This window comes from Opisthocomus hoazin, chromosome 9, assembly GCF_030867145.1.
Source record: "Opisthocomus hoazin isolate bOpiHoa1 chromosome 9, bOpiHoa1.hap1, whole genome shotgun sequence".
In the NCBI taxonomy this organism is placed as follows: domain Eukaryota; kingdom Metazoa; phylum Chordata; class Aves; order Opisthocomiformes; family Opisthocomidae; genus Opisthocomus; species Opisthocomus hoazin.
The window spans coordinates 11,813,755-11,840,928 of NC_134422.1; the positions used below are offsets into that span (position 1 = coordinate 11,813,755).

At 50.3% G+C, this 27,174-nt stretch overlaps 1 protein-coding gene across 3 annotated transcripts in view; it reads left to right on the forward strand.

The window, feature by feature from the left end:
- ITGB5 (integrin subunit beta 5) overlaps nt 1-26,424 on the forward strand; it is a 63,236-nt gene extending 36,812 nt beyond the window's left edge. For all 3 annotated transcript variants that reach the window (XM_075429754.1, XM_075429755.1, XM_075429756.1), the window contains 6 exons: nt 1,276-1,705; nt 19,544-19,766; nt 20,465-20,568; nt 23,961-24,077; nt 25,157-25,323; nt 25,838-26,424. In XM_075429754.1, coding sequence (XP_075285869.1) covers nt 1,276-1,705; nt 19,544-19,766; nt 20,465-20,568; nt 23,961-24,077; nt 25,157-25,323; nt 25,838-25,933 — 1,137 coding nt within the window. In that variant the 3' untranslated portion in view covers nt 25,934-26,424. The remainder of the gene's footprint in view (nt 1-1,275; nt 1,706-19,543; nt 19,767-20,464; nt 20,569-23,960; nt 24,078-25,156; nt 25,324-25,837) is intronic.
- The last annotated feature ends 750 nt before the right edge of the window (nt 26,425-27,174 follow it).

Here is a 27,174-nt window from a genome sequence, read left to right on the forward strand (position 1 = left end):
TGAAGCCAGTCTTAACAGAAGCATCCATCAGAAATGCCTGGTTAGCAGTGTGCTGAAAGCCTGGGACTGTGTGACTGATGCACACCTCTATGTGCAGATCAGGATTCCCATAAAACCTTGTAAATCCATGATCTTGTAGGCACCTTGGGCCCTTGTGCCATGTTGGTTAGACCCTTGCAGTGCTTGGTTTCAACGGAGTTCGTTATTTTTAATAGCATGAAACCCAGGCTATTTGCTAGAGTTTTGCCCTGTTTATTTCATGGGAATAGGCAGGTTCCTTCCCACTTCACAGATATAAACAGTCCCTGGTGGGGAAAATGACTGCTAGTGGCTGATGGTAAAGAGTTCTAAAACGCTAAGGATGCGAAACGTCTCATGGAACTGGCGGATGTCAGTGAGCTGAGTTGCAGATGCCCTCGCCAGCCATGCAATGGTTTTGGCATTTGTTTGCACACCTTGGAGTGAAGCTCAAGCGACTAAGCGTGGCCTCACTCCGGTGAATTGCTCCATGGCTTTTCCACGGGCCATTTGCCCTTCCCTCCAGCCTTCCTTCCCAGGACACCCTTGATGGCCATTTTGGGGCCATGTGTGTTAATTCTACCCGAAGGGGGCCTAGAGGAAAGATGGGGAAAATATTTTCAGCAGGGCTTGTTGTGACAGGATAAGGAGTAATGGCTTTAAACTAAGGTAGGGTAGATTTAGACTAGATATAAGGAAGAGATTTTTTTCACCATGAGGGTGGTGAAACACTGGAACAGGTTGCCCAGAGAAGTAGTGGAGGCCCCATCCCTGCAAACATTCAAGGCCAGGGTGGACGGGCCTTTGAGCAAGCTGGTCTAGTTGAAGATGTCCCTGCTTATTGCAGGGGGGTTGGGCTAGATGACCTCTAAGGGTCCCTTCCAACCCAAAGCACCTTATTGCTCTCTACAACTACCTGAAAGTAGGTTGTAGTGAGGCAGGTGTTGGTCTCTTCTCCCAAGTAACTAGCGATAGGACGAGAGGCAATGGCCTAAATTTGCATCAGGGGAGGTTTAGATTAGATACTAGGAAAAATTTCTTTACTGACAGAGTGGTCAGACATTGGAACAGGCTGCCCAGGGAGGTGGTGGAGTCACCATCCCTGGAGGTGTTCAAAGAACGCGTAGATGTGGCACTTCGGGACATGGTTTAGCAGGCATGGTGGTGTTGGGTGGGTGGTTGGATTTCATGATCTTAGAGGTCTTTTCCAACCTATGATTCTATGATCCTAATTCCCATCTCAACCTGACCCTGCAGGTGTCCTTCGAGGTGGCCGTGGAGGCGCGAAGCTGCCCCGCCGAGGACACCTCCCACGCCTTCACCATCAAGCCCGCCGGCTTCCGGGACACGCTGGAGGTGGCCGTGACCTACAACTGCCTCTGCGGCTGCACTGGCCACGCCGCGCCGGCCAGCGGCAAGTGCAGTGGCAACGGGACCTATGCCTGCGGGCTGTGCTCCTGCGATGCCGGGTACCTGGGGGCCAGGTGCGAGTGCGAGGAGGGTGCCAGTGCAGACATGCACCACGCCATGTGCCGGGAGGCCGAGGGCAAACCCCTCTGCAGCGGGAGAGGGGAGTGCAGCTGCAACCAGTGCCTCTGCCACGAGAGCGAGTTTGGAAACATCTACGGGCCTTTCTGCGAGTGCGACGACTTCTCGTGCGCCAGGTACAAGGGAGTCCTGTGCTCAGGTAGGAGACTTTCCTCTCTCACGTCCTCTGCTTCGGGGGGATGAGGAAACTGCCCCGGAGTGGGGATGGCTGCCGGGCTGGCGTATGCCGGGCGTGCGAGGGGCTGTGCCTGCCCCACCTGCCGAAATCAGCTCTGTTTCTGTAAGGATCTGCACTCCCTTTCTTTTCCTTATGGAAATAAAGGAGACAGAGGTTTAAGAGCGTCCACACTAATGAGCAAAAAGTGCATTATCCCGATCAGAACTGAGTTTCCAGCATTAGAGTGAAAGGCTCTCTCCTGGTAGGCTTGTCCTCTGCCCGGGTCCCACGGCGGTGAGCAGAGTCTTGGCTCTGGTGGTGTTACTGTGACATAACCACGCACATCTCTTGCACGCTGAAGTATATCCCAAGGAAGGAGTAAACTGGCACAGGCTGGAATCCTCTGAAGCTTTTTGCTGTCTTCTTAGGTTGGATTTCTTCTACATGTGCCATCCTTCCCTGCATAGGCAGAAACAATCTTTTTTTAAAGATGAAGCATTTGGAGTAATCCCCTGGTGCAGTGCAGGTGAAAGGAAGGCTTGTGTTTCAGTCTGTTACTTATTAGAGAAAATCGATGTTAAAGATTCCTAAAGGTATTTTATGTATAGATTTTTCTGCCCACTGGGAAAACAAGTCATTCACTGGGAAAGATGTAGCCAGTCAGCTTGGCTTAAGCAAAGGTAGAGGAGTTATTTAGCTGTGTTTGCTAAACTGGCAAAAAGTCCAAGGTCACATAATTTACCTTGCACATAATTGCCTAGATTAGCCCTCAGACATCATTCCCTCAGTTTGAGCTGAGCAAAAGGTTATTGTTTAAAACTTGCCTGCTTTCAAGCAAGTGAAATATTTCCTCAGCTGAAAATGTTGGGCAAAATTTCCAAAATAAGTGTGAGCTTGGAAAAATAGCTATTTTTCATGTTTTCTTTGGGGAAGCGGTGGGTTTTTTCCCCGCTGTTTATCTTGCCCTGCATGTTTCTGAGCTGGGCTGGAACTGATGGGGCACCTTTTGGTTGCAAGTTTCTGGCTGTTTGAGAAGGTTGTGTTGTTAGATGGGTGGAGGATGTTTTCCTGTAGCCTGGCTAGTGATGTTTCAGCGCTGCTGAAGATGGGGCAGGTGATACTCTAGTTTTTGGCATTGCCCTGGGCCTCCCCATTGCAGAGCAGTGAGAAAGGCCAGTACCACCTCGCACAGCGGCTGTCACACACTGGGAGTGCTGGAGCTCTCCCTGCTGATGCAGGAGTGGGAACAGAGGTGACCAAGCAGGAAAAAGGTATATATGAAGGTAGATGGAGAGGGGGGGAAATAAATACAGCTGTGGGAGTAAATAAGAGCAATACTGCCTGGGGGTTCTCCATATGACCATGTTGCTTTGGTAGCATCATCTGTCCCAAAAGGAGTATATTTAATAGCAAGCAGGGAAGTGATGCTTAAGAGAGGTTGGAAGTTACTGGTGTAGCGGTTGGTACTGCAAGAGGAGGATATCTCTTCACTCAAATTTCCATTTTATCAGGAGAGCCAGGGCTCTGCCACTCCACAGGAAGCCAAGCTGTGTGTCTTCTGTTGCACCTGCTTTCTTCTGTCCCTGTGGAGGGCTTTTGGTGCTGGGAAGAGCGGCATAGTTCGTCTGGGATTTTCCAGAGTTTTCTGAAGCCATTTTAAAGTCCTTTTTATAGCTATGGAAGAAAACAAAGGGCATGCTGAGGCCAAGTGGCCTCCTCTTTGCTCCAGCGGTGGAATGGAGTCTGGCATGACTGTGTGGGGTGGTTCTCTCTATGCCTTCTGGTATTTCCATTGCTGTTGTTCTGTTGTCCTTTTTCTTTTTTTTTTAAATTCCAGCGGTAATTATGCTAAATCTGAGCTGTTGCAAGTGCCATGCCAATGACAGAACATTTTGAGGTGATTTTGTCAGCCCAAGAGGCTTGGGAGTTGTCCAGCCCACCAAAGTGTCTGCTTGCACAGCAGGGCTGTGCCCAAAGCTGCCCCTAACAAACAGCCCTCTGCTACACAAGCATCTCTGGTGGCTTCCAGCAGTCACGTGCTCTCTCCTCCCTACAAATGGGGCCTTCTTGAAGAAAGCCATGTGTTTAGCTTGGCACTGAACATCTCAGTCCACCAGCATTTGTAGACTTGGTAGCCAGGGGAGTTTGGCTCATGCCTTGGGTGCAGGATGCTCCCCGGGGCAGTCGCACAGGGTCCGGTCGCAGCTGTTGTTCTTGCAAGGGGGACAAATGACACCTTGCCCTCCCTCTGTCTTCTCCTGGGCACAACGTCTGTCTTTGAAAGGCCCCGGCGTCCAGGTGCCCACCACTCTCAGAGGCTGAATCTCACTACGAGGGGGCACCAACGGGTTTTACAGATGCAGAAATGAAAAAAGCAGTGTGTAGGGAGCTGCTGTTTTGCTGTGTATCGTTGTCGTGTCTGCCCTTGCTTGGGAGCTGCTTGGGTTGGACCCGTGAGGGGAGCTCATCACCGTTATCAAGGGCTTTCTTTTATACTGCATGAATCTTCTGGTAGTGTAGAAGGTGCTTTGTGCCTCTCAGTGCATTTCTGATCGCCGTATTTTGAACAGTGTTTTCATCCCAAAGGAACCCAAGCCCAGTTTCAGCACACGGGCTGTGGTGTTCCCCATCAAATGCATTTACACCTGCCCAAGCTGCTGAGCAGGACGGTATCATGAACCTCTGAGTGCCCATCCCAGACAGAGCAGGTGGGAGAGCAACCAGTCCGACTCGACCCGAGGTTTGGGGGAGCACGGGGAGGAAAGCACAGTTTTCCAAGCTGAGAAGTAAAAATCCATGCATGCAAACTGCTTTGCGCATACGTAGCTGAGTTTTTTGCGTGCCTCGGCTCAGAGGCAGCATGAGCCCATCACCATCCAGCCTGGGCAGTTCTTCCTTTTATGACGTGGAGCGAAGATGTCCCCATCAAGTCACTGCCATGACACGGGGTTGGGTGGTGGATTGCCCTCAGACATCACGTATTCCCAGTTTCAAGCCACAGCGGGTTTGAAATAGTCTGGAAAAACTTTGAGCTTCTTGTCTCATGCTACTCAGTCCTTTGGCCAGCAAAAGCGTTTTTGTTCCTGGGTCCGTTTATAAATATTGGCACCTCATTTCATCAGCGTTTGAGAGGAGAGATGACCGCAGACAGTGCTGCATACAGCTGCTGTCCTTTCATAGCTCCCCGCAAAGTGGAGAAGCAAATTTTTGGTAGGAGATAATCTGAAGGAGAAGCAAGAATTTGATTTCTGTTAGTGGGAAGTTTAACATGCGTCCCATGTCTGTGAGGCGGGCAGGAAAAGGAGTCATCTGTAACATGTCGTAAATGTTGATTCAAGTTGCATCCAACTCTTAGTCAATGCCGCTTACTCACTAATAAGTGACATTTGTTCTGCTGCTCCCCACGTCCAGTTAACAGCTCTGGAGCAGCTGTTTCAAACCATTAATCCAGCTTCTGGAAGGGCCATTGGGGATGGCTTGCAGAAGTGCTTGGTTACTCCAAAAGAGATGCAGCTGGGTTATCCACATCATCGTGCTCCGACAAAGCAAGCAGTTGCTTCCCAAAGCCCTGAACACTTCGCTCCCAGTTTTTCTCCGGATGGAGAAGTTGCCCGCTTCCATTGAGACCTTCGGCGCATCACTCTGGCCTCTACTCTGAAATGCGGGTGGCAGCAGGAGAGGGGAAGAGAGCCCTCCTGCCTGCAGCCAGGCTCGGGAAGGGGCTGCTGCCTGCACGGCCCGCGACTTTTGAACCCTTTGGCTGCCCGCCAGGCAGTTTGACAAAGGAGGAAACATCTCACTGCTAATTGCATTCCTGAAGGTCCCATAAAACTCGGTGGCAAGGGGGAGGAGAGGCCCCAGTGAGGGCATCCGACGTTTGCCTCTAATGAAAAGAGACTGGCTTGCTGGGGGCCAAGCTTCGTTAGCTTCAGTGCTGTGGATCTGTCTTTTGTTTTGGAGGGGATGCAGAGTAGTACGCCATCGTCTTTACTTCAGTATCTCTAGAGAAATTTCTCCTTAACCATCACCGCTGTTACCCGACTCCCCATGTGGGTGTCATTTGTGTGCTCTTCAGCCTGGGGCTGTGGTTGTGCACAGGAACCTCATTACCAAGGCGTAAATAAAGAGCACTGGCCACTCTGCAAGCCTCTTCTCCCCCCAAAACACAAAGGATTTCGTCCTGAAAATCCATCCTGCCTGAGCAATGCACAGACCGCTGATGTTGGAGCAGCTTTGTGGGATCAGGTCTTTTGTAGTTTCTCTTCTCCATTTTTTGGGAATTAGACAAAACATCAGATTTATAAATGCTTCCCAATTTTAAAACAAGCCCTGCAACTTATCTCTAGCTCTTAAGCAGCTGAGAGCATCTTAACTGGTTGTGATGGCTACAGGTGGCTGGCCGAAGCACGTCGAGATGGCAATGCCTCAGAGCGCTGGAGCCGGGAGTCCAGCCTGACTTGCCGGTGCAGGGCTGCCAGTGACACGAAAAGCTCGGGTCAGCAATAAAGCATTGGGTGTCAAATCTGCAAATACGTGCCAAGTGCCAGAATCACTTCTGAAATGGGATTTGGGAAGTGACAGCTCATTGAAAATGCGTGGCTTGTTTTGCAGAGAATAGCCAAGCTGACGTGCGATGCGACTCCAGCTGCCCTGCAGAAACCACTTCAAAAACTGCTGAGGACGTACAAGTCCGCAGTATTTATTTCTGAATGCTTCCCTTTCTTGGTTTTATTAAATGAGGAAGCACTCTGAGGCTTTAGCCTCTACTAAGACTCAGTGAGATAAGGTTTTTTGTTTATTTTAACACAGTCTCAAATTGGAAATCTCACTCCTGCTTCTGCACTTTGTTTTCCCTGTCCTGGGCGCCGTGACGGTGTTGAACAGCGCTGTGTTGACAGGAGGTCTGGTGGGACGATGGCTCCGGTGCCAGCGCGGCGGTTTCTGGTTGTGCAATAGAGCCCCACGCTTTGAGAGCAGTGCTCAGGTTTGATGGCACCGCTGGTATCTCCACCCTGGGGTTTCTGGTGGGACCTGTCACCGTACAAATCACTGTACCTATAGACAAATATTACAGAAATAGACCTTTTTCCACACTTTACTTTTGTAGCTATTATTCACCTGCCCTGTTGTAGTGCCTGGATGGAGGGTGCTGGTGTGCATCTGGAGGCTCAGAAGTGAGAATAAAAGTGTTCCAGCTTTAACATTTTTTTTCTTGTCTTAATTCTCTTCATTCCTACCATGTAAGCTTTCACCAGAGCTGCTGTGAAGAAAGAAATGGGTAGTATTCAGTTTATTAAACTCTGAGGTGCAGGCAATGGGCTGAGAGTGGTTTGAGGAGGAAGGGGAGCTTGCCTGTGCCCGCTGCCTGTGGCAGTGCCAAGGGAGCGTGGCATGCAGCAAATGTAGCTGCTGCCAGAAGGGAAGAGGATGGCCTGTGGCAGAAAGAGGATAGGGAATGGAGCCTAAACGACATCTGCAATGTTTTCTTTTAGGTCAAGTCTTGTTATCATTAGGTTTTTGATTTGGGGAATTGTGGGGGTTTTTAATTTAGTTTGTGTAAAAAGGCAGAATCTGAGCACTGCTTAGTAAAGCAGGACCTGAAGGGCAGAGACAAAAGGACCATATAAGACATCAAAGTTAAAAATAATCCTTTGGTTGTTGCTGAGTGCTTTTGCAGCCGTGAGCCATGCAGCTGTGGAGGAGATGCAGCTCCGTCCCTGGGGCTGGAGGAGGATGGGGAGCATGCATCCCTCCCAGCGTGTCTGAGGCTTATTTTGGTGACAGAGTCACCGTGTCAGCTTGGGTCACTGCAGTGCAGCCTCACAGTGCCGGTTGATTCGTTAGTGGCCCCAGTCATTAGCAGCAGGTGGGGGGTTCAGAAGGGACCAGGCAGCCGCTGCATGTGCTGTCGGGGCAACAGGGCATGGGAGGGCGAGTAAAGTCCAGTAAAGTCCTCTGAACTGAAACCCTTTTGCATTAGGGTGGGTTACAGGACTGTGAGTGTCTCTTTTCTCTGCCAAAGAGCAGGGTAGGGGACAGGGAGCTGGACACCAGGTGAGGCTGGGCTAGAAAGCAGAGAGGTGAGTATGCTTCGTCACGCTGTGTGGGTCCTGCGTGCCCATCGCTCCTTCTTAGCAGCCAACAAACCTGGTTTCAAGCATCTTGAGTTCTCCCACCTACAGAGCCACTGCGTAGCCCAGAGGGACTTTACAGCCAGAATAAATAATGAGGAGATGGCACTGTGACAGCATCTCTCTTTTAAGATGTGGTCAAGGCTCAGTCAGGCTACACATTTGTCCTTGAGCTTCCAAAAACCTTTCTCCTTGCTGCATTCCTGTTTGGCCTTGGCTTCTGTTGCCTGCAGAAGTTGCTCAGCCAAAGCCCTTGCACCGAGACACCTGTGCACCTGAGAAGAAAGGCATGAAGCAAAAACATTCCCCCTGAATAAGAGGAAAAAATAAATCTCTGACTTGCTGTATGCAATAGCAGTGATGAAGTGAGGCCAGAGTGGCCGTGCCTGGTGTCGCTGCTGGGTGGGCATCCCCTCTCCAGCTTACAACCCCCCCTGCCTTTGAAACGGTTTGGCTCCAACAAGAATTTATATAGACTGCAAACATTTAATAAGAAATTAATCAAATGTGGGACCTCTGCTGTCCTCTTCCTTTTGTGGGGTTAGCGAAGCTGGGCATGTTCCGCTTGCTTTCATCACATGGATTAGTGTAAAGAAAGATGAGGTCTAGGTCAGCTCCATTTACTCCCATCCTGTGGGTCAGCCTAAAGAAATGTAAGGTCCACGTCAGCTGGGGCAGGCAGGGCTGAGGGCCGTGATGGGGTTTAACTGGAAGAGCAGTCAACTGAATTCTCCTTCATCTCGCTCAGACGGACGCCGCTCTCGCCCTGCGCACAAGCGCCATGCCGATGCTGTTTGGCTGTGTGTCCAATGTCTTTTGTCTGCACGACATCTGAGCCCCAAAACAGGACAAACTCCTATTTTTTTTCAATTTTTCCCCAAAGCGTGTTTGTATAAACCAGATCTTTTCTGATGTCAGTTGTTAATACTCCTGCATTCTGGCTTGACCTGACCTCTTGCAGAACGTGCGGGCTGCTGTGCTGTTGCAACGTTTTGGGGAGGCAGAGCGTGATTGCTCAAGCGGTCATTTGGAAACCATTTCCACAGGCGGGGAAGGAACCGTGGAGGAGCCCACTGCTGCCGTCACAGCTGGGATGCTGGCTTTTAGGTCTCGCTCTGGTGATGGGAACCGGTGGCCGAGCCCTGGGGTCATCCAGGGCTGCTCCTCACGGTGCCTGACCAAAAGGTCGAGTCTGGCCATGCTTGGCCTAGGGACAGTGAGCTCTGAGAGCAACACTCGAAACCTCTCAGCCTTTAATGAGGAATGTCATTGAGAAACTCTCTGCTCTTTATACAGTGTGAAGAGGATGAGAAACCACAGGGACGCACATGGGACACACTTACCTGCTGTGGGCAGCCTGCCATGCCCCATGCTTGTATCGTGCCCTGTGCTGGTGTGGCACCTACTGTGATGGGAAGCAGGAATGCCCAGCCCTGGGCTCCTACGTAATTGGAAAGGGCAGAGAGGGGTTCCCCAGGAGCTGTGTGAGCAGCTGGCTGTCGTTGGCATCCCTCTTTAGCAGTGTCTGAATTTTCCTTGCAAGCAAGGGATTCCTGAGCATCAGCTGCTATTATCTTGGAGAGCTGTGGCGAGGCAGGGAAACGGGGGCACTGGCACCTTGTTGGTGTGTTACTGCTTGCCATTGATACCCGTCACCACATGTTAGTGAATTCCTTGTTATTTGTAACAGAGAAGCCAGGGAGGATTTTTACTTCAAACACACTACCAAAGCAGGCTTTCTGGGTTGTGTGGATGGGCTTTGGCTTAGGAACAAGATCCCTCCTCTCAGCAGCCCTAAACCGAGAGAGATGGGCACCCCATAAACGACCGCCTTGATAGGGACCTGTTCTTGCTGGGGTATCTGCAGCCAGCCTGTCACTCCCGACAGCTCATTTGCTCTTTACAGGTGACTTTGAGGTCTCTCTGCCTTAAGGTACCAAATTCAGTAGTGTGTTGCATGTGGTTCTGCATGTGCTTATCTCCAGGAGCTGTGACTTGCAGCCCCAGAGCAGAGAGGGGCTGAGAGCCGGGTAGGAGGTGTTTGCATCCCAAATTTCATCTTCATCAAGTCTCTATTTCCCTGGCATGCAAATCCTTGGTGGCCTTTTGGAGGAGCATGGGGGTGAGTCTGTGCATGTTTCCTTGCATCTCCAGTCTTTGGGAGGCTCCTGAAACCTCCCTGCCGCTTCCCCCCCAGGGCACCATTTCCACCCTTCCCCAATCTGTCTCTTGTGCTTCCTCTCCAGATTTATTTTTTCCCTTTAACCTGGTTTCTGTTCTCTTTCCAATTTAATCCTGAGACATGTGCTGCTCTCCCCCGAGAGCGCGCGCCTTCCCATCCTGCTCCATGACCATTCGAAAGGCTGAAGATCCCACGAGGTTCAAATGGCCGCTGGGCTGGGGCAAACGGCACGGGGTGACCCTCGCCCGCTGGCTGTGACCTGCGAAAGAATGGCCATTCCTTGTAGTTGCAGCGTGTGAAAATGCCTGGCTCCCCCCTCCGATTGCTCTGCTAACGACCTCCCGTGCCCCCCACGCAGCTGCGGAGTTTCAGGTCAGAGGTATCTGTATTTCAGGGTGGGTGGATGGTTCGTAACTAGAATGTTCTGTGCTTGATGTATATGCTTGTCTGGATTTCCTTCACAATAAATAAATGCAGTGTTAGGTATTGCATCACCAGGCATTACTGTTAAATTGTTGTGTGTTTAGTATTGTTGATTATTTGGGAGTTGGACTCTATGATCTTTATGGGTCCCCTCCAACTCGAGATCTTTTATAATCTTTGCATGGATTTCTCACAGGAACACAAACTATATTTCTGTTCGTGTTTCGGCATAGTACTGTGTTTATTCTTCATTTTCCTTTGTGTTTCTGGCAGCAGCGATACCCTGCCTGCCCCGTCTTGCTCATGCCAAGGCTTTGTGTTGGTTGTTCGCACCGAAACAGCAGCTGAGTTGGACTTTATTCCCCAGCGCGTTGAGTGCTGCTTCACCAGAGTTTCCATTCCTGGCACGAAAGGGCAAGGCTGCCTTTTCTTACCCCTCCTTTCCCCCTGCCAAGGCCCTCATTGCTGTCAAAGTCTTGCAGCACTCCCCAAATCTGGAAGCAGCTCCTTGGAGAACCAAACCGCACAGAGCGCTGCTGTTCCTGCCTCTTTTCACTGGGGTTTCTCCTTGTCCTTGAGAGGACCTTTTGGAACCATTAGTGCATGCTAATGAGGTATTAAATACCAGGACAGAATTAAAGAATAAAGCAGTGATGTCTTTGACATCTTTACGGGAGCCAGAGCTCTGTCTGTGGGTCTCTGCCCTTAAAGCGGCACAGTGTGTGGGTCGCAGTTGGGTGGTGCATGCACATACACAACCCCCTGTCCCACTGCAGCCGCCCCCTCCCACCGCTGGGACCCTCGTATCTCAGAAAATGGAGAGCTCCAAAATTAAAACAAGATGAACTTTGAAAACACAGCGCATTGCCTACTCGCTCCCCAAAGAGAGAAGATGGTCTTAGAACGAACTCACTTAAATGCTCAGCCTTTAAGGCCAACGTCCCACCGAGTTTGGTGTTTGCATTAGTAATTAACAGAAATAAACATTTGGAAATGAATGCTGTGTTTGGAGTTTAGAGGAAGATGAAAGCCTCAAACCAGCAGGTGAGTGAAATTTTGGGTCTCTGCATTTCTTGTAGATACGCACTGACAACCCACCAATTTTGCTTAGTTTGGTTTAAAAAATTGAATTTAAACAATTGACCTGAAAAGGAAGTGAGCACAGGCTGTGAGTTTGTTCTTTCTCCTTTTTTTTTTCTTTTTTTTTTTGTCATATTTTGAATGATATTCTGACTTCTTCTAGCTGTTTTCGGGAGAGATCCATTCCAAAACCATAGAGCTTTGGTGAACTTGCACCAGATTATGTGTTTGCATCCAAACACAGAGCTGGGCAAGGCTCCCACAGCACTTGATTGTGCAGAGAAAGAATCTCTCTCTGCTGCAGAGCCTGCTCCTCTTAATGAGGTCCAGCTGAAGGACATTCAGCCAATCTGGGCTTCGGCAGGGTGGGAATTAGCCTGCTTGTGATTTGAAGGATGGGCCTGAACCATAGAATTTGGTCCTGCAGTTCAGGCATTTGGGGTCGTGCAGCTTTGTTTTGGAGCCAAGTTTTATTTTAAGAACAAATCTGGAGGTCTTTGGGTGGTAGGAGCTGGTAGGAGCCTGCTCGGTGCACCAGAGCACGGAGATGAAGCTCATCCTTCTTGGAGGCACCATGCATCACTGGAAGGGTTGCAGCACTATGGCTTTTCTCAGCCCTTTATCTGCGTTTCATCTAACATGTGGTCACTGTATGTCCCCTCATCTTTCTAAATTTTCCGGAGCCTTCATGGTTACAAAAGCTGAAGGCTAAATGCAGAGTTGTGTAAGCAGACCTGAGGTAAGAGATGGGCCAAGGAGTATGTAGGTAGGGAGAAGCTCCTGGTTCTGGACCTGTGGGTGTTGGTGGTATCTGGGCCGGGTTGAGAGAGCCAGTTGAAAATGGCTCTTTGCCAAGCTGTTTCCTTGGTCAGGCTTTTTGGGGTGAACGACTTGGAGGAGCTGCAGTGAGGGGGTTTTGCACGCTGGAAGAGCGGGTCTTGTCTGTTCAGGGTTTGCAGGTGAAATTTCTGGATGTGCCTGCAGGGCTGGAGAGGAGAGCACCATGGTGAGAGAGGCATCAGTGTGTCCCGTGCGAGAGCCAATAAACAGCTGCAGGGGATGGAGGTCGGTGGAAAAGGGCAGCAGCGGAGAGCGCTTTTTGAGTTAGAGGACTGGAGGGAAACACAGGAGGGGGAAAAAACAGGATTCCCCCCACACATACATACCTTCCTATCTGGCTTAAGGAACAATAAGAATTATTAGCTGTTTCTGCAGTGCCTTCTGTGTCAGGTGCTTAAGGGGTGATGAAGCCAAGGGCGAGCATGTGCCCAGTTTGGTGGGATGGTGTTTGGACCCATGGCTCGAAGGGAACCGGGGCACCCATCCCGATTGCCCCAGTTCCGGATGAACTGCCACATCTGTGGGAGGGTCTGGCAGCAGCCCTCACCCCGTGTCACTCCCTGCATCGGTAGCAGAGGCGGCAGCAGGACCTAAAAGCTCCAGTTCCCAGCTCTGGGTCTTTGTCCAAAAAGCCACGTGTGGCAGGCTCGGCTGAGGTGCTAACGTAAGCAAAAGTCGAGAGATTTGCAGAGTGCTGAGTTTACTTGAAAGAAAAAAAAAAAAAGGAAGGCTTTATTTTAAGAAATGCAGCTTTAGATCTCCTTCAGGAAATGACTCCTCGCTGCCCGTTTTGGCTTTCTGGTGGATCATCAGCCATATCTTGTGATTGCGTTTCAGCTCCCCCTCTGTAGCAGAGAGAAGGAAAATGAGGAAAGGCTGGCCAGGGCTGCCGCAGGAAATCCGCCTGCCCGGGATCGCTTTCAGCTGCTTTCATGAGACAGCATTTTCCAAAGCCCTGTTTTCCCTGGCCAGTTCTCGTTTAACCCAGAAGTTCCCAAGTGAGTGAGAAATTGGGGGGCTGAGGGTTTTTTGAGCTTTGGTTTCATCAGTCTACATCTCTGATGCTTTTTTTGATAATCGGTGAGCTCAACTAGCGCTAGGATTGAAATTAAGACTTATTTAAAGCCTTGTCAATTCTTGGCCAAACCTATATGCTTCCACTGAAATTAATGCAATGGGAAGATGCACAGATCCGTGGTGTCTGGTGTAAATAACATACAGAAAAGCCCTGTTTACTTAATACTGGCCTCTTAGTGTTTGTTTCGTTGTTTCAGTATTGCGTTGTGGATAAATGAGTGTGGGTGAGCTCTCTTCTGGTGTCAATGGAGGTGGTCGGTGGATGCGTTTCAGTTTACGTGGAAACCTTGGACCCTTGATGTTGGCCTGTCTTTGTTTATATAGTAACCTCCGTTTCACAAGGAGGTTGTTATGGTCTGTAGGATCCAGGAGTTGGGGATGCCCCTGCCAACCCGCCAGCCTTGTTTTCCCTGCCAGACTGGTGTGACACAGGGAACGGATCCTAAGCCCATCCCCACTATCTAAAATTTCCCGAGCTCTCCTTGACTTCCCACCAGTGCCAACCATCTGGCAGCAGGACAGCAGGCACCGTGAACCTGAGCTGTGCCACGGGCAGGCTGCCTCGCCTTGCCTGGCCTCTTGATGTGCAGCACCGGCTGCTTTGAGTCATGGAAACAGATCAGTGGGGAAGTCAGTGATTTATTTGCCTTAGCAGGCACTGTGTCTTACCATAGCTCTTTCCCAAATGGAAAGGTCTACATTTTCTGAGTGTTCAAAGCCTCTTCTGCTGCCCTTCCTCCTCCCACTCAAAATGTACCCTTCCTGGAGCCTGTCCTGCAACCATAGGGCGCTTTTGCTGAGAGATTGGCTAGTCTGGTACAAAAATGATGCTCGAGCAGTGCCCCGTGTCAGTAGGGTTTGACTACATCTTCTCTCAGAACCAGATGGTTTTGGTGCATCTATCCCCAGGGAGCACAAAGAACACGTGGCTTCTGCGCCGGGGCTCTCCGGGTGATGGGCGCAGCGGCCAGGGCTCGCTAAAGGGATGGCACCAGGGAATCTGGAAATTGCTTGCCATAACTTAGTTCTCGTAATTGTTTTTCCTGTGGAGTTTTTGTGGGTTTTTTTCAAACTAGTTGTTCAAGTAACCAAAAATGACAAAAGCATACCATTTTGAAGGTCCTGACCCAAAGCCTGGATGAGGCACAAAAATAAGTGGGTTGATTTAATTGGAACATACTGCAGTATGACCTTTCCTCTCCCGAGTGCTCAGAAACCAAGAAACTGGCTTAAAAATCACGAGGATTTTTTTTTTATTGTATAGTAGGCACATGAATTTAATTTTCTAGAAGGTGGGGGGGGAAAAGGAGTGTTGAAGGGTCTTGTTTTTAAACATTTTCTCCCCCTTCATCTCCCTGGGATCATTTTTTATTTGTCTCAAAAGAAAGATGACATTTTTGCATAGTGTTGTGGTCCACAGAAGTAGGGGTCTTTAGAAAAACCACGTTCTGTCAGAAGGCTTAGCGACACAGCTTTTAGTGCATTGCGTTTCAGACCCCTCGGTGCAGCAGCAGTCGGTGAAATCCCTAAAAGGCAAACTCGGTTATCGTGGAGGGCAGACGGGCTGTCCCGCTGAGCACTCGCTGGTCCCACTTTGCAGCCTGCTGTCAGGAAGCCTGGGATCAGGGTCGGAGGCTGGAAGGTGCTGCCAGAAGCTGCTATCCTGGTTCCTGCTTGCTGGCAATGAGGGCAGAGCCGGGGCAAAGCCTGGCACGCTGCAGAGGAGCAGCTGCTTGGGGACCGGAGCTGCGGCACGCGGAGCTGGCATCGGGCTGCCAAGCTGGGTTTGCGCGGTGCCGGGGTGAGGGCAGACGGATTTGGTCCGCGGCTGTCATCCCGGCGGGCAGCCGGGGGGGAGAGGCAGAGGCGGCTGGGGTGAAACGAGGACGGCTGGAGATCCTGCCAAGAGCCGCCTGAGTGACAGCGAGACGCACAGCGCGGCCGGGGCACGGCAGTGGGATGGGGATGTATTTCAGGGCGGGGAGAGAGACGGAGGAACCAGCTGGGCTGTGGGTCTCGGTCCACCTTGGTGGCCTACTTGGGAAGAGGGTGCCTCCAAGCAGCGGTGCACCCTGTGGCCCCTGCCCTGCTGGATCCCAGACCAGTCCAACCTTAGTCTGGGGACTGCTCTCCCCCCGCAGAAGCATTGCTTTCTTCTGCTACGCCCTCCCAGCGTGTTTCTGCAGCCTCCCTGACATGTGTTTCGTGTTAGCCCACCCAACAATCACGAGCTGGCTGGAAAGTATGTTATCAAGTTCAGAGAGGGCATTTCATTTCCCAGTTAGATCTGGATCTTTAAACATCTAAGCTCACCTCATTTTGAGGATGGGAACAGAAGAAAATATCTCTTGTTACGTTTGGAGAACACAATCAATGTCATTTGGCTTCACAAACCGACTTTAACAGAGAGCATGCAAACTCAAAGGGTTCAAGAGGGTCAAAATCCAAGGTAATGTCCTGCACCGTAAGACTGCTGCTGGTGCAGAGGTGTCTTGAAACACACCGTCCTTGAGGATGCATTTTCTGCTTGGAAATGAAACTGGGAAGTGAAACTAGGTTCATCATCAGCATAGTGGTGGAAGGCTTCCTGCAGGCATTATCTTACATGGCATAGAGACTGCTTACCCATATCAGCTCTGCATGTGACCATAGGATATCTGAGACTGGAAACATGCAGCACATTTTGCTGCAAAATGTGAGTGCTGTAGCACTCTGCATGCTGCAAACCTCAGCTCTGGGTCACCATCACCAAAAGATTCGCTGCTGCATTGCCTCGGGGCTCCTCTCAGGTTGTGTCCTGAGCAAGAGGATGGAGTGGATTCCCATCTCCAGTGCTCCTGATGGACATTGAGAAGTGAGACGACTCTTGTCATGCCCATATGAGAAATAAATGTGTCCACCTCACCACGTTTCTCCAGTCTTCAGGCTGCGTGGGAGATGGATGGAGAGCACCAGCAGTGGAGCTCATGGTGCTTGCAGGAGTGGCCACTCTTTCAAGCTGATGCAGGCAGTGAGGATTGTAATGCCTTTGCCGTTAAAGGTCAACATGGAAATTCCCACTCTTGGCACGTTCCCCATGATGATCTTCAGCCAGTGACTTCTTGCACATTGAGCCAGTGTGGCCGAGGCAGAAAACACATTTCAACATGTTTTTACATTTTAAGCTCCCATCCCACACTTAGTCACTCTCATAGCGAAGGGCTTTTTCTTTATCCCCTGCAATAAATGAAACCACTTGCTTTAAGATGCTGTTTCTTAAATTTTCCAGTGGCAGTGGTTTAACAGGATGCATTATTTGGAGATGGCTGTTGCCCTTCCCCGGGACAGTCATTCCATGCTCCATCCCCAGCCTGCCAGGGACTGAAAAGGATGTGCAGTCTTCCCAGCCTCCTATACTGGCCTGGCACTGACGGCTTTAAAAACTGAAACATTTTACGGTCCAGAGACAGATTCCCAATGGATTTGCATCTTGTGCTGGGCTCTGTGGTGTCCTAGGAGGACTGAGCCAAGGCTGACGATGCAGGGGCTCTGCCCCTCTGCCGAAGAGCAGGGGGTGGCTCCCATCCAGGTCAGGACCGTGGGGTGGTGTGAATGCAATTGGCTTGCTTCTCTTGGCCCTCGCAGCTCAAATTCAAGCATGAGCACATTTGCTAAATGCCATGTACACAGAGCCCCCGTGCCAGCTTCTTTGGATTCCTTGATATAGTGCCTGTTTAAGAAAACCATGATTTATAACTCTTATTCAAAACCAGAGCTTTGTAGGGAAGGGGCAAACCAAACCTGCCTCTACTATCTGGGGAAAGGGCAAGGCTGTCGTCATGAAGGCAAACAGAGGGAGGGATTTTTAATCTCCATCAGATGTAGGCAGGGAAGGAGGTCACCTCTAGAGCTCTTGTAAACATAACCTCCTCTGTCTAGTAATGTTTGAGTTTGCAGGCTGGATCCAAAGCAAACGGTGGGAGTGCAAAAGAGGCTGTAGGAGGGCAACTTGTGGTGTGCTGAGACATATGAGATGCCTAGTAAAACAGAAGGTGTTCCCATGGCTTTTGACGAGGGATATAGCATGATAACGCACAGCCTCTGTGGTAATCTTGGAGCAATGGGAGAGGCAGGGAGATCAGTGGTTTTGTGTCAATGAAAGCAGAGTGTATATAATTTATCTTGTCTGAGGCGCTTGAGGCTGTTTCCAGTGGGAAAGCTCAGCTGTAATTAGGTTGCTGATGAGTCTCGCATACAAACCCTTCAGCTCTATAAACTATGCCTTCAAAGGCATCCCTTCTCCTCGGGACTGACCAAGGAGGAATTGGAGCAGTGTTTCCAGCGAGCTGATGGATGCCTTTCTGAAACCAGATGCTTGGCAGCCAGCCACTCCACTTATCGTCTCTGAAAGCCTTTAAGCCTGTTGACTTTCTCAGCCTGTTGCTAAACCCCATAGCTGCAAGTGGATGCTTCGGTAGAGAACCCTTACTGGATCCGTTTCTTCATCCATCTCTGCTGTGAGCTGCCCCGAGCTACTCCCTGGGGGAGGTTCAGCTGGTCCCAGAAACCTTCATGGTATTGACTGGCACTGGGACACAGAAGATGGTGCTTGTTGATTTAATTTTTTTTAAAGGAGTTTTGAGGTTAATGTGAGTACTTCTTAAGTAAAGCTGTTAGGAAAGCAGGGTAGGAAAGACGTTATGAAACAGTGGACGTTCTAAGTTTTCTGCTGCTAAACCCTGGGTTCAAAATCATCAAGGAAGCACTGCTCCATTCCCATCTTCAGTTCTCTTGATGTAGACAGAGAAAGAAGAGGTTCATTCGTACGAAACACCAACCATCCCAGGAAACACGGAAGCCCTTGCAGGAGCCCCGTCTTTTACATAATTTTGAGGGCCCAGCAGTAATACTGATCTCCAGAGCTCAGGGTCCACAGTGAGCAGGGAAGTGTGGAGGAGGAGAAAATTTCTGGTGGAAGTCGCCTCCCGAGCTGCCCTGTTCTCTCTGTGGTCACCATCACTACTGGTATGTCCCAAAGGCAGTCTATGCCCCTGTCTCAGCCACCCGATCCCACTGAGGAACGGAGAGGTCCCCATTTGCCCTGAGCAACTATAGAGGGAAACTGGAGAAGCTGTGAGCAGGTATTTTTTGCTGCTGAATCATAGAATCATTAAGGTTGGAAAAGATCTCTAAGATCATCATGTCCAACCATCCACCCAACACCACCATGCCTGCTAAACCATGTCCCGAAGTGCCACATATACACGTTTTTTGAACCCCTCCAGGGATGAGGACTCAACCATCTCCCTGGGCAGCCTGTCCCAATGCCTGACCACTCTGTCAGTAAAGAAATTTTTCCTGATATCCAATCTAAACCTTCCCTGACTCAACTTGAGGCCATTGCCTCTTGTCCTATCGCTAGTTACTTGGGAGAAGAGACCAACACCCGCCTCACTACAACTTCCTTTCAGGTAGTTGTAGAGAGCAATAAGGTCCTCCCTCAGCCTCCTCTTCTCCAGACTAAACAGCCATAGTTCCCTCAGGTGCTCCTTGTAAGACTTGTTCTTTAGACCCTTCACCAGCCTCGTTGCTCTTCTCTGGACACGCTCCAGCACCTCCATGTCCTTCTTGTAGTGAGGGGCCCAGAACTGAACACAGTACTTGAGGTGTGGCCTCACCAGTGCTGAGTACAGGGGCATGATAAGCTCCCTCCTTCTGCTGGCCACACTATTCCTGACACAACCCAGGATGCCATTGGCCTTCTTGGCCACCTGGGCACACTGCTGGCTCATGTTCAACCGGCTGTCAACCGACACCCCAAGATCTTTTTCCACCAGGCAGCTTTCCAGCCTCTCTTCCCCAAGCCTGTAGCATTGCATGGGGTTGTTGTGACCAAAGTCCAGGACCCAGCACTTGGCCTTGTTGGAACTTGTAAATGTAGACAACAATTTGATATCTAGGTGTATCCCATCTCCATCTGTTTCATGCTCTGCCAGGTAAGGTCTCTCTGGCAGCTTTTCCTGCGGGTCCCTCCTCTGCAGGGACAGTTATGGTGCCCGGTGCTGGCCCAGGATCCTGCTGATGCCTCCCCGCTGCTCTCACCTTCAGGCCACGGAGAGTGTCACTGTGGGGAGTGCAAGTGCCACGCCGGTTACATCGGGGACAACTGCAACTGCTCCACCAAGACGGACAGCTGTGTTTCCAGCGACGGGCAGATGTGCAGCGGCAGGGGCACCTGCGTCTGTGGGAAGTGTCAGTGCACCGAGCCGGGGGCTTTTGGAGAGACATGTGAGAAGTGTCCCACCTGCCCAGGCGTCTGTAGCACTAAAAGGTACTCATGGGAGGGTTCGGGAGGGAATTCTCACTGGTGGGAAGGGCAGCTTTTTGGTTCCTGGGAGACTCATCAGCCAAAGATTTACTCCTGCTTCGTTAAACAGGGGTGATAAACCCCAGGCAAGCTTGCCACTGCTCAGAGCCCATGCTAAGCAACCCAAGAGTTTCCCAGGTCGACAAGCAGCAAGCATTGCTGCCCGAGTCCTTGTGGAGGTTACATCCCCGTTCATTTCCAGTGCTGTCCTGCTCTGCAGGAAAGGATGGCAACACCAGTTTTGCTGCGCCCTGAGCTGCAAACATCTGGGTGCAGAGAGCTGCAGAGGAGGGGATGGCTGCCTGCCTTGCAGTGATGGAGGTGCCCTGGGCATCAGCCTCAGACAGGCACAGAGAAGCAATGCTGCCTGTCTTGATCTCAGGCAGGATGGATTTTGCAGTAGCTGACGTGCAGCTCCCGAAATCCAAAGGGCAAACAATCCCCAAACCTACCAGCTGTTCTGCACCTTCACTGAACCCGCCCCTCAGAATAAATCCATCCTTGAGATGGAGACGCTTGGCCCTGAGTTCTCTCTTTCCTTGTGGTGCAGATGTGCAGCCTCCAGACCAACACCCAGGGAGTCCCTTTCCAAGGGGTGAATCTCTGCGTTCATGCAGTTTCTGATGGGTGCTTAATTTTCCCCTCCATGTGTCTTTCTGCAGGGACTGCATTGAATGCAAGCTGTTTAACTCAGGAAGACTGGCTGATAACCAAACCTGCCAAAAGCACTGCAAGGACGAGATCATCACCACTGTGGATGTTCTCGGTAAGTAGGCAGCAGCAGGACTGCAGACGGTGGGAGCCAGCAACTGTGGTGTTGAACTCCCCTTAACCAGACCAAGACATATCTGTAAAGAAAGCCTAGGGAACACCTGGTATTTAGAAATGTATGTGTGTGTATGTGTATGTAGTATGTATATGTGCATATGGGGTATATGTGACCCTCTCTCCAGGCTGTGATCTGTATTGAAGTAAAAAACCCTTTGATTTTAAATAACATCTTAAAATCAAGATGTGTGAAGACCACACTACTGCCAGTGGAAGGAGCAAAGAGAGCAGGATGAGATCAGATGAGACAGAATGTTAGATGAGCCATGAGAGAGTGCAAAAGGACAAAGTGTCACCCAAAATGGCATGCTTTAATCAGCAAAGAATTCATCTTGGATGAAGTGAGCTTGCAAGAGAAAGCAAAGCTGTTTTGAAGATGATGAGTTCTGCTTTGGTGGAATGGAATGCTCCTCTCCTGCCCTTTATGTCCTCTTCTAGAGGTCACCCCGCATGTGCATCCCTCAACAGATTGCTTTCTCCCCCATCTTTTCAACCTTCATTCTGGGAGTCACTGGTTGCTATTTGTGGGGGTAGAGGAGACCCAAAGTGTGACAGCTTTAGTCACAATCCTGACCCTGGCTTTAGCGATACTCCTTGGAGGGAGGGACGGAGATCAAGCAGGGATAAATTACTATCCACATCTGACATTTCCTCCATGTCTTCCCGTAGTTTATAGAGGTAGGAGTGTTCTACCTTGCTCGCCCTTTCTTTCCCTTCCTCCTGAGCTGCCTGCAAGCGATGTTTTTCCCATTGACTCCTCTCGTATCCAGTGTCTAGCTTTTAAATTACAACCAGCAGGGTTTCCTACCTTTCCCTTTGGGACACTTGCTCTCATTCTTGCCGTCCTCCCTGCAGTTTACCAGGGAGTGCACCTGCACCAGCACACTGCGAGAGGTTACAAGGCACTTCCAAACCACCCGAAGCTGATGCCTGGCTGGCCTGTGTTTCTTAGGAGCCAGCAAATAATTGGGGTTAAAGCCCAACTCTTCTGCCTGGGTGTTGCACCATGCCAAAGCCAGCTTTTGTGCTGGCTGCGCCCTGAGAGGTGCGACTGGGCTGTGGTCTGCCAACCCCCCCATGGCTTTCAGAGAAAAACACAGCCAAATTTTTGTTTTAAGACATTTTGGAGGATTATGCTTAGTCTTCTGTTGAACTACTGCAGTCAGATTGCGGGTGGTGCTCAACTCTTGGGAGCTCAGGGCAAGCTCCAACTTGGAGATCTGGGCTACTAGAAAAAGCGGTAAAGCAAAATATTCCTAGAGAAAGTGCGTTGGAACTGCAGACTTCTTTAGAGGCAGACTCGGCCAAATCCTGATGTTCAAGTGCTTTTGTGTTATGTAGCACATGTTAAAAGTCCCTGCTGAGAGACCAAACACTGGTATTTGTCACAGAAGACACAGGTCTGCATTGTTCTGGCGGTGGAGGATGGGACCTTCTTAAGTATCGAGTTGCAGTCAGCACACCCTGGAAGATCCCATGTGCCTTTTGGCTCTGAGTATGAAGAAGCCAGTGCTTCAAAGCTTCATGGAGCAGAGGCATCTATCATTGACTGACGAGCCAGAACGACGCCTTTTGGGAGGCTTATTTGACTTGTATTGGATTCTGCAGGATCGCCTTCACTTCTGCAATATTACATTTCCATTCCTGATGGTTCCAGAGAGGGGCTTTCAACAAGAGAGGAGCATGACATGTCCAGTGCTGAGCTGAATCTGCCAACAGCACACACCAGTGGACCTGAAAGCTCAATGGGGCCTTCATGCCTCTCTCTGTCGATGTGTGATCTCTGAAACCTTGTGAAGACCAACAGAGATCATCACTATCAAGACTTTAATCACGGTCTCTTTTAGTAGAATAATGGTGCAAGGATGGGATTGAAAGCAACTGGGCCTGGAGGAACTAAGGTTTCCTGCTCAACTCAGAAGGGCATTAGTCAAGAAACATGGAAGTTTTATCAATACTAATCTAATTAGTACTTTGCTTTGTAACAATCAGCACTTCTTCAGACCTGCCTTTGATACCACTGTGTGGGTAGAGCATGCTTTCCTGTCCCAAGGTAGGAACAGCTGAGGTTTGTCCACCCCAGGAACCTCTTCAGGACTCACCAGAGGGGCAGTTGCATCGGGGCTCTGGGCTGTTGAAATGGAGGGTATTAATCTTTCGACTGAAAGCAGGTCAAAGGCATTGAAAGGAAAAACAAACAGACAGGAGAGAGATAAGGGGCTGGAATAGCAGTGGTCATTAACGTGATCATTTTTCAGTGTGACAGATGGGCACGGATACAAGTGAGGAGGAGAGCTGTGGGAAGCGTTTTCCAGGTGCCTTACCCAAGGTCACGTCTTTGCCAGCCAGTAGCACTCTCTACGAGCTGTGGACATGCAGGGCCGTGGCTCTGCTGAAATCACCCCTGAAGCTAGAGCTGCAAACCTCAGACGATGGCTTCGATGAAACTTTGTGATGATTTTAGTGAAGCAGCCTTCCTCAGGAAGCATCTTACAGTGACCAGAGCAGCGACAGGCTCTGCCTGGTGCTATGGTCTGTTAAACAGGCGAACAGAGAGCATCCATATGGCCATGGGAACCAACTCCCCCATCTCCACTTCCTCCCCTCCAAACAGCTCCTCCCTTCCCTCTCCCTCCCTCGTCCTCTCCCCATTTTCCTCTTCTGTCTCACTCTTTAAAAACAAACTTCTCGGCCTTTTCCGGAGCTGGAGCCGTTCAGCACAGCTGGAGCGCGAGCCAGCCACAGGCTGCTGCTGCTGCTGGCCCCGTCCGTGTCCTCGCAGGCTGAGGCTGTGCCCCTCGCTTTCTCTTCAGCTTCCACTCTTCAAGAAATTTAGCAAATGAAGAAGAAAATGGCATTTATTGCCAAAGCAGACTTGTGGGAAGGAAGAGTGTGTGTATTTGTGAGATTGCATCCGTTTGCCGTGCAGTGTTTGTGGAGTGCCGCATTTTCTCCAGCAGTAAGTCTGGATGCTGCTCAGTTACAATTAGCACCAATCGTGATCAAACTGTGCTGCTTTCCAGGCTCCCTCTCCGTTCCCCTGCTCCCAGGCGCCCGTGGGAAGCCCTGCTCAGCTTGCAGGGGACAACTGGGCGAATTCCTAATATTAAACCTGCCAGCTAAGTCAACCACGTGCCATATTGCAGCTTTAGACATAGCCCGTTATGGGTGACTGGGTCAAAAATCAGGGGAACCCACACCATCGCAAGTTGTTAGGGGGAAATTAGCTTAAAAAGAAGAGGTGTGTGGGAAGCATTTGTGTAAGTAATTAGGATACAAGAGTTCTGCGGAAAACAAAAAAAGACTCTGTGACTCTGCCTCTCATTCCAGAAACGGATGACCCAAACGCGATCCTCTGCGCCTACCCGGTGAACAACTGCGTCATGAAGTTCACCTACTCGGAGCTTGCCAGTGGGAAATCCAACCTCACCGTCCTCAAAGAGCCAGGTTGGCCGTCCCTCGAGTTTCCTTTTAATAGCACAGACTCCTCGCTAGAAGTGACAGGCTGCGGGTGAGCGTGGTGGGTTGTGGAAAGGCTGGTTTCACTGGCTGCTCGAAAGCATGTGCAAACAGCTGAACCAGGATGATTTAAAAATACAGAGTGTTTTACAGTGCTGAAACCCAGCTCCAAATGCTCCCAATTCAGTGAAGTAGGACTCTGGGAGTGAAACATGCAGCTGAGCCTCCAGCATTGCTAACAAGCGGCTGAAGGGCTTTCTGCCAGCTTGGGATGCTGAAATGAAACCTAGCCTATTTATGTAGCAAAAAGCCATGTACTGATTTGGAGATACAGCCACTGGGAGCAAAAAAATCAGAAGGGGAGAGCTGCTGCTGCTGCTGGTTAAGTCAGGAAGTTAGGAAAGCCCCACACCACCTATGGATTTCTGCATTTCCGAAGAGCTAGCTCTGGTCCAGGCAGTGTAAGGGCTGTGTGTCCCTGCTCCACTCCCCAGGCTGCCACAGACAGCTGTGCTTCCCAGCATTATTTTAATCACCTGCAATGCAATTTCTCAAAGGGAACTCCATGTGGTGTTGCAGCATGAGCTGGCGAGCGCCCAGCAGTAGCTTCTCGGGATCTGCTCTGCTCCTCCAAGGCACAGGCCAGTATGGGAAAGACTGAGATACCACATGTATTATTTTGTTTCTGCGGCAGCGTGCACTTAATTGAAAGTCCAGTTGATTAGCTGACAGTTAATGTACTTATTTAAAGTGCCTGGTGATCACCTGCTTCCATGTGGGCCAGAAGCCAAGCTGACTTGCCAGAGGCAAACCGTGACATCCTGGCTCCGGTGACGTCCATGAGAGCTGTGCCTTTGACCTGCCTCTAGCCACGAATTTATTGAATTAAAAAAAAAAAATCCCTTTGGTTTCAGAGAGGACTCTTGCTTTTTTTAGTTTAGTCACTGCTGCTAGCACTGCCCTGAGGTCACCCACTCAGTGGCTGCTGTCCAGGTCGTCACATCCCAGGATCCTGATCCAGGATACACTCGCACCAGAGCTAATTTCCTTCTTCCCCTCATTACCAGCATGCAGCTCAGCACCCAGTGCTGTGACCATCGTGCTGGCGGTGATCGGCAGCGTGGTGCTGATTGGCATCATCCTGCTGGGACTCTGGAAGCTGCTTGTCACCATTCATGACAGAAGGGAGTTCGACCGATTCCAGAGCGAACGCTCCCGGGCCAGATACGAAATGGTGAGCCCAGGGTGGGGATGCTGCTGGCCTACTGGGGGGCTGTCAGGATGCAAACAGCTCTGCAGTGACGGAGAAGGGCGGCAGGCACAAGGGATGGGGGTGCCCATGCTCTGCAGTGCCTTGCAGCTGGGCTTCAAGGACCAGTACGTTGTACAGCCCTTCCCCTTGGCAGATTACAGATATTCTGCAAAATTATGCCCATCATGTATTTCCCATGAGTGCTGGAGGGCTGAAGGAGGTGGGGGAGTGGGGACCAAGCAGGTCTATGAGGGAGCCCTTCTGAGAGGCTTTAGGTGGGGTTGCCCAGCACTTGAGGGCATCACCTGTGCCTGCAGACAGGTCTGGCGGACAAACTATGGACTGCTTTTGGATCTGAGTGCACATTTCAGTCAAAGCCAAATGCAGCGCTATCTCCAGATTTAGTGGTGCAGGAAGGGGGGATTATGCACCTTTTCACTATGACATTGATTTTGTTCCTCACCTTTGTTCTTTTTGTCTGCTCTTTTCTCCAAAGGCATCCAATCCTCTCTACCGAAAGCCTATTTCCACACATAACGTAGAGTTCACGTTCAACAAGCTCAACAAGTCTTACAATGGTACAGTTGACTGATGGGGTCTCAGCGCTTGGGACCACTGTGGACAATTGCTTGACTGTATGTGCTGCTTCCCCACTTGAAGATGGGATCCTCTTCAGGGGCGAGAATCCCTTACGACAGGACTGGTCAATGACCAAAGCCTGTTATTTGCACAGTAAGGAGAAAAGTCTGGTTCATTCCAGAGGCACAAACACGAAGGCAGGCTCCCCGCCTGTGCTGATGGACTCCGAGCCGTGTGAGACGCCATACCCCAGCTTTCTGGATGTATCAAACCTGCCAACAAAGTCAACCAAGTGCCATATTGCAGCTTTAGACATATCCCATTAGGAAGGGTGACTAGGTCAAAAATCAGGGGAACCTGTGCCATTGCAAGTTGTTAGAGGGGAATTAGCTTAAAAAGAAGAGGGTGTTTGAAGCATTTGTGTAAGAAATTAGGATACAAGACGTCTGCAGTCTTTAGGAATTTTTTTTATATAAAAAAACCAAAATAAAACTATTGTGCATATATGATGCTGTGAGTAGATTTCATTGTTTGCTTGTTGAGTCCCCCACCAAGAGACCGAACGGGGGCTTGCTCCTGCAAGTGCAAACAGTGCTGCCTGATTGATTTATTAATAGAGCCTTATCAGTCAAAGTATGGCTATAAAAATAGGAGCTGGAGCCGCAGTGACTGCTGCAGAAGATATGTTGATTTAATACCCTGATGTTGACCCAGGGCGGGGAGTGCCACGAGGAGCTCCCCCTCCATGCGGGTGGTGTTAAACAGATGGGAAACTGGTGGGAGCCTGAGGGAAATGGGAGTTTATTCTGAGGAAACTAAATTAAACAGCCATTCCTTGGGGTGTGTGAGCAGGCGTCCGGCCTGGGTGCCTGCAGGAGGGAGCACGCAGCAGCTCACCCAGACCGCTGACGTTTTACCAGAGATGTGGGGTCCAGCGGGGCCCGGCTGGAAACGCAGCAGAGCCCTGAGCTTTTGGCTGGAAAGGCAGCTGGATAAAACCCAGTGTTGTTGCTTCACAGTGTAGATTTTTGCTTTGTTTTTGGGGGGTTTTTTTCCCCTCAAACTGTTGCCCCAGCCCCATCTGTTTTGCTCTGGAGCTGGGGTTTGGGTTACCCCGGCTGACAGCTGCAGCGTTAAACCCACACATGGCAGCGGGGCTGCAGCCGCCGGCGGGAGAGAGAAGCCGGAGCAATTGCTACTGCCTGCTTTTTTTTTTTTCTGTTTCTTTTTTTTCTTTTTTTCTTGTCTCTTTGC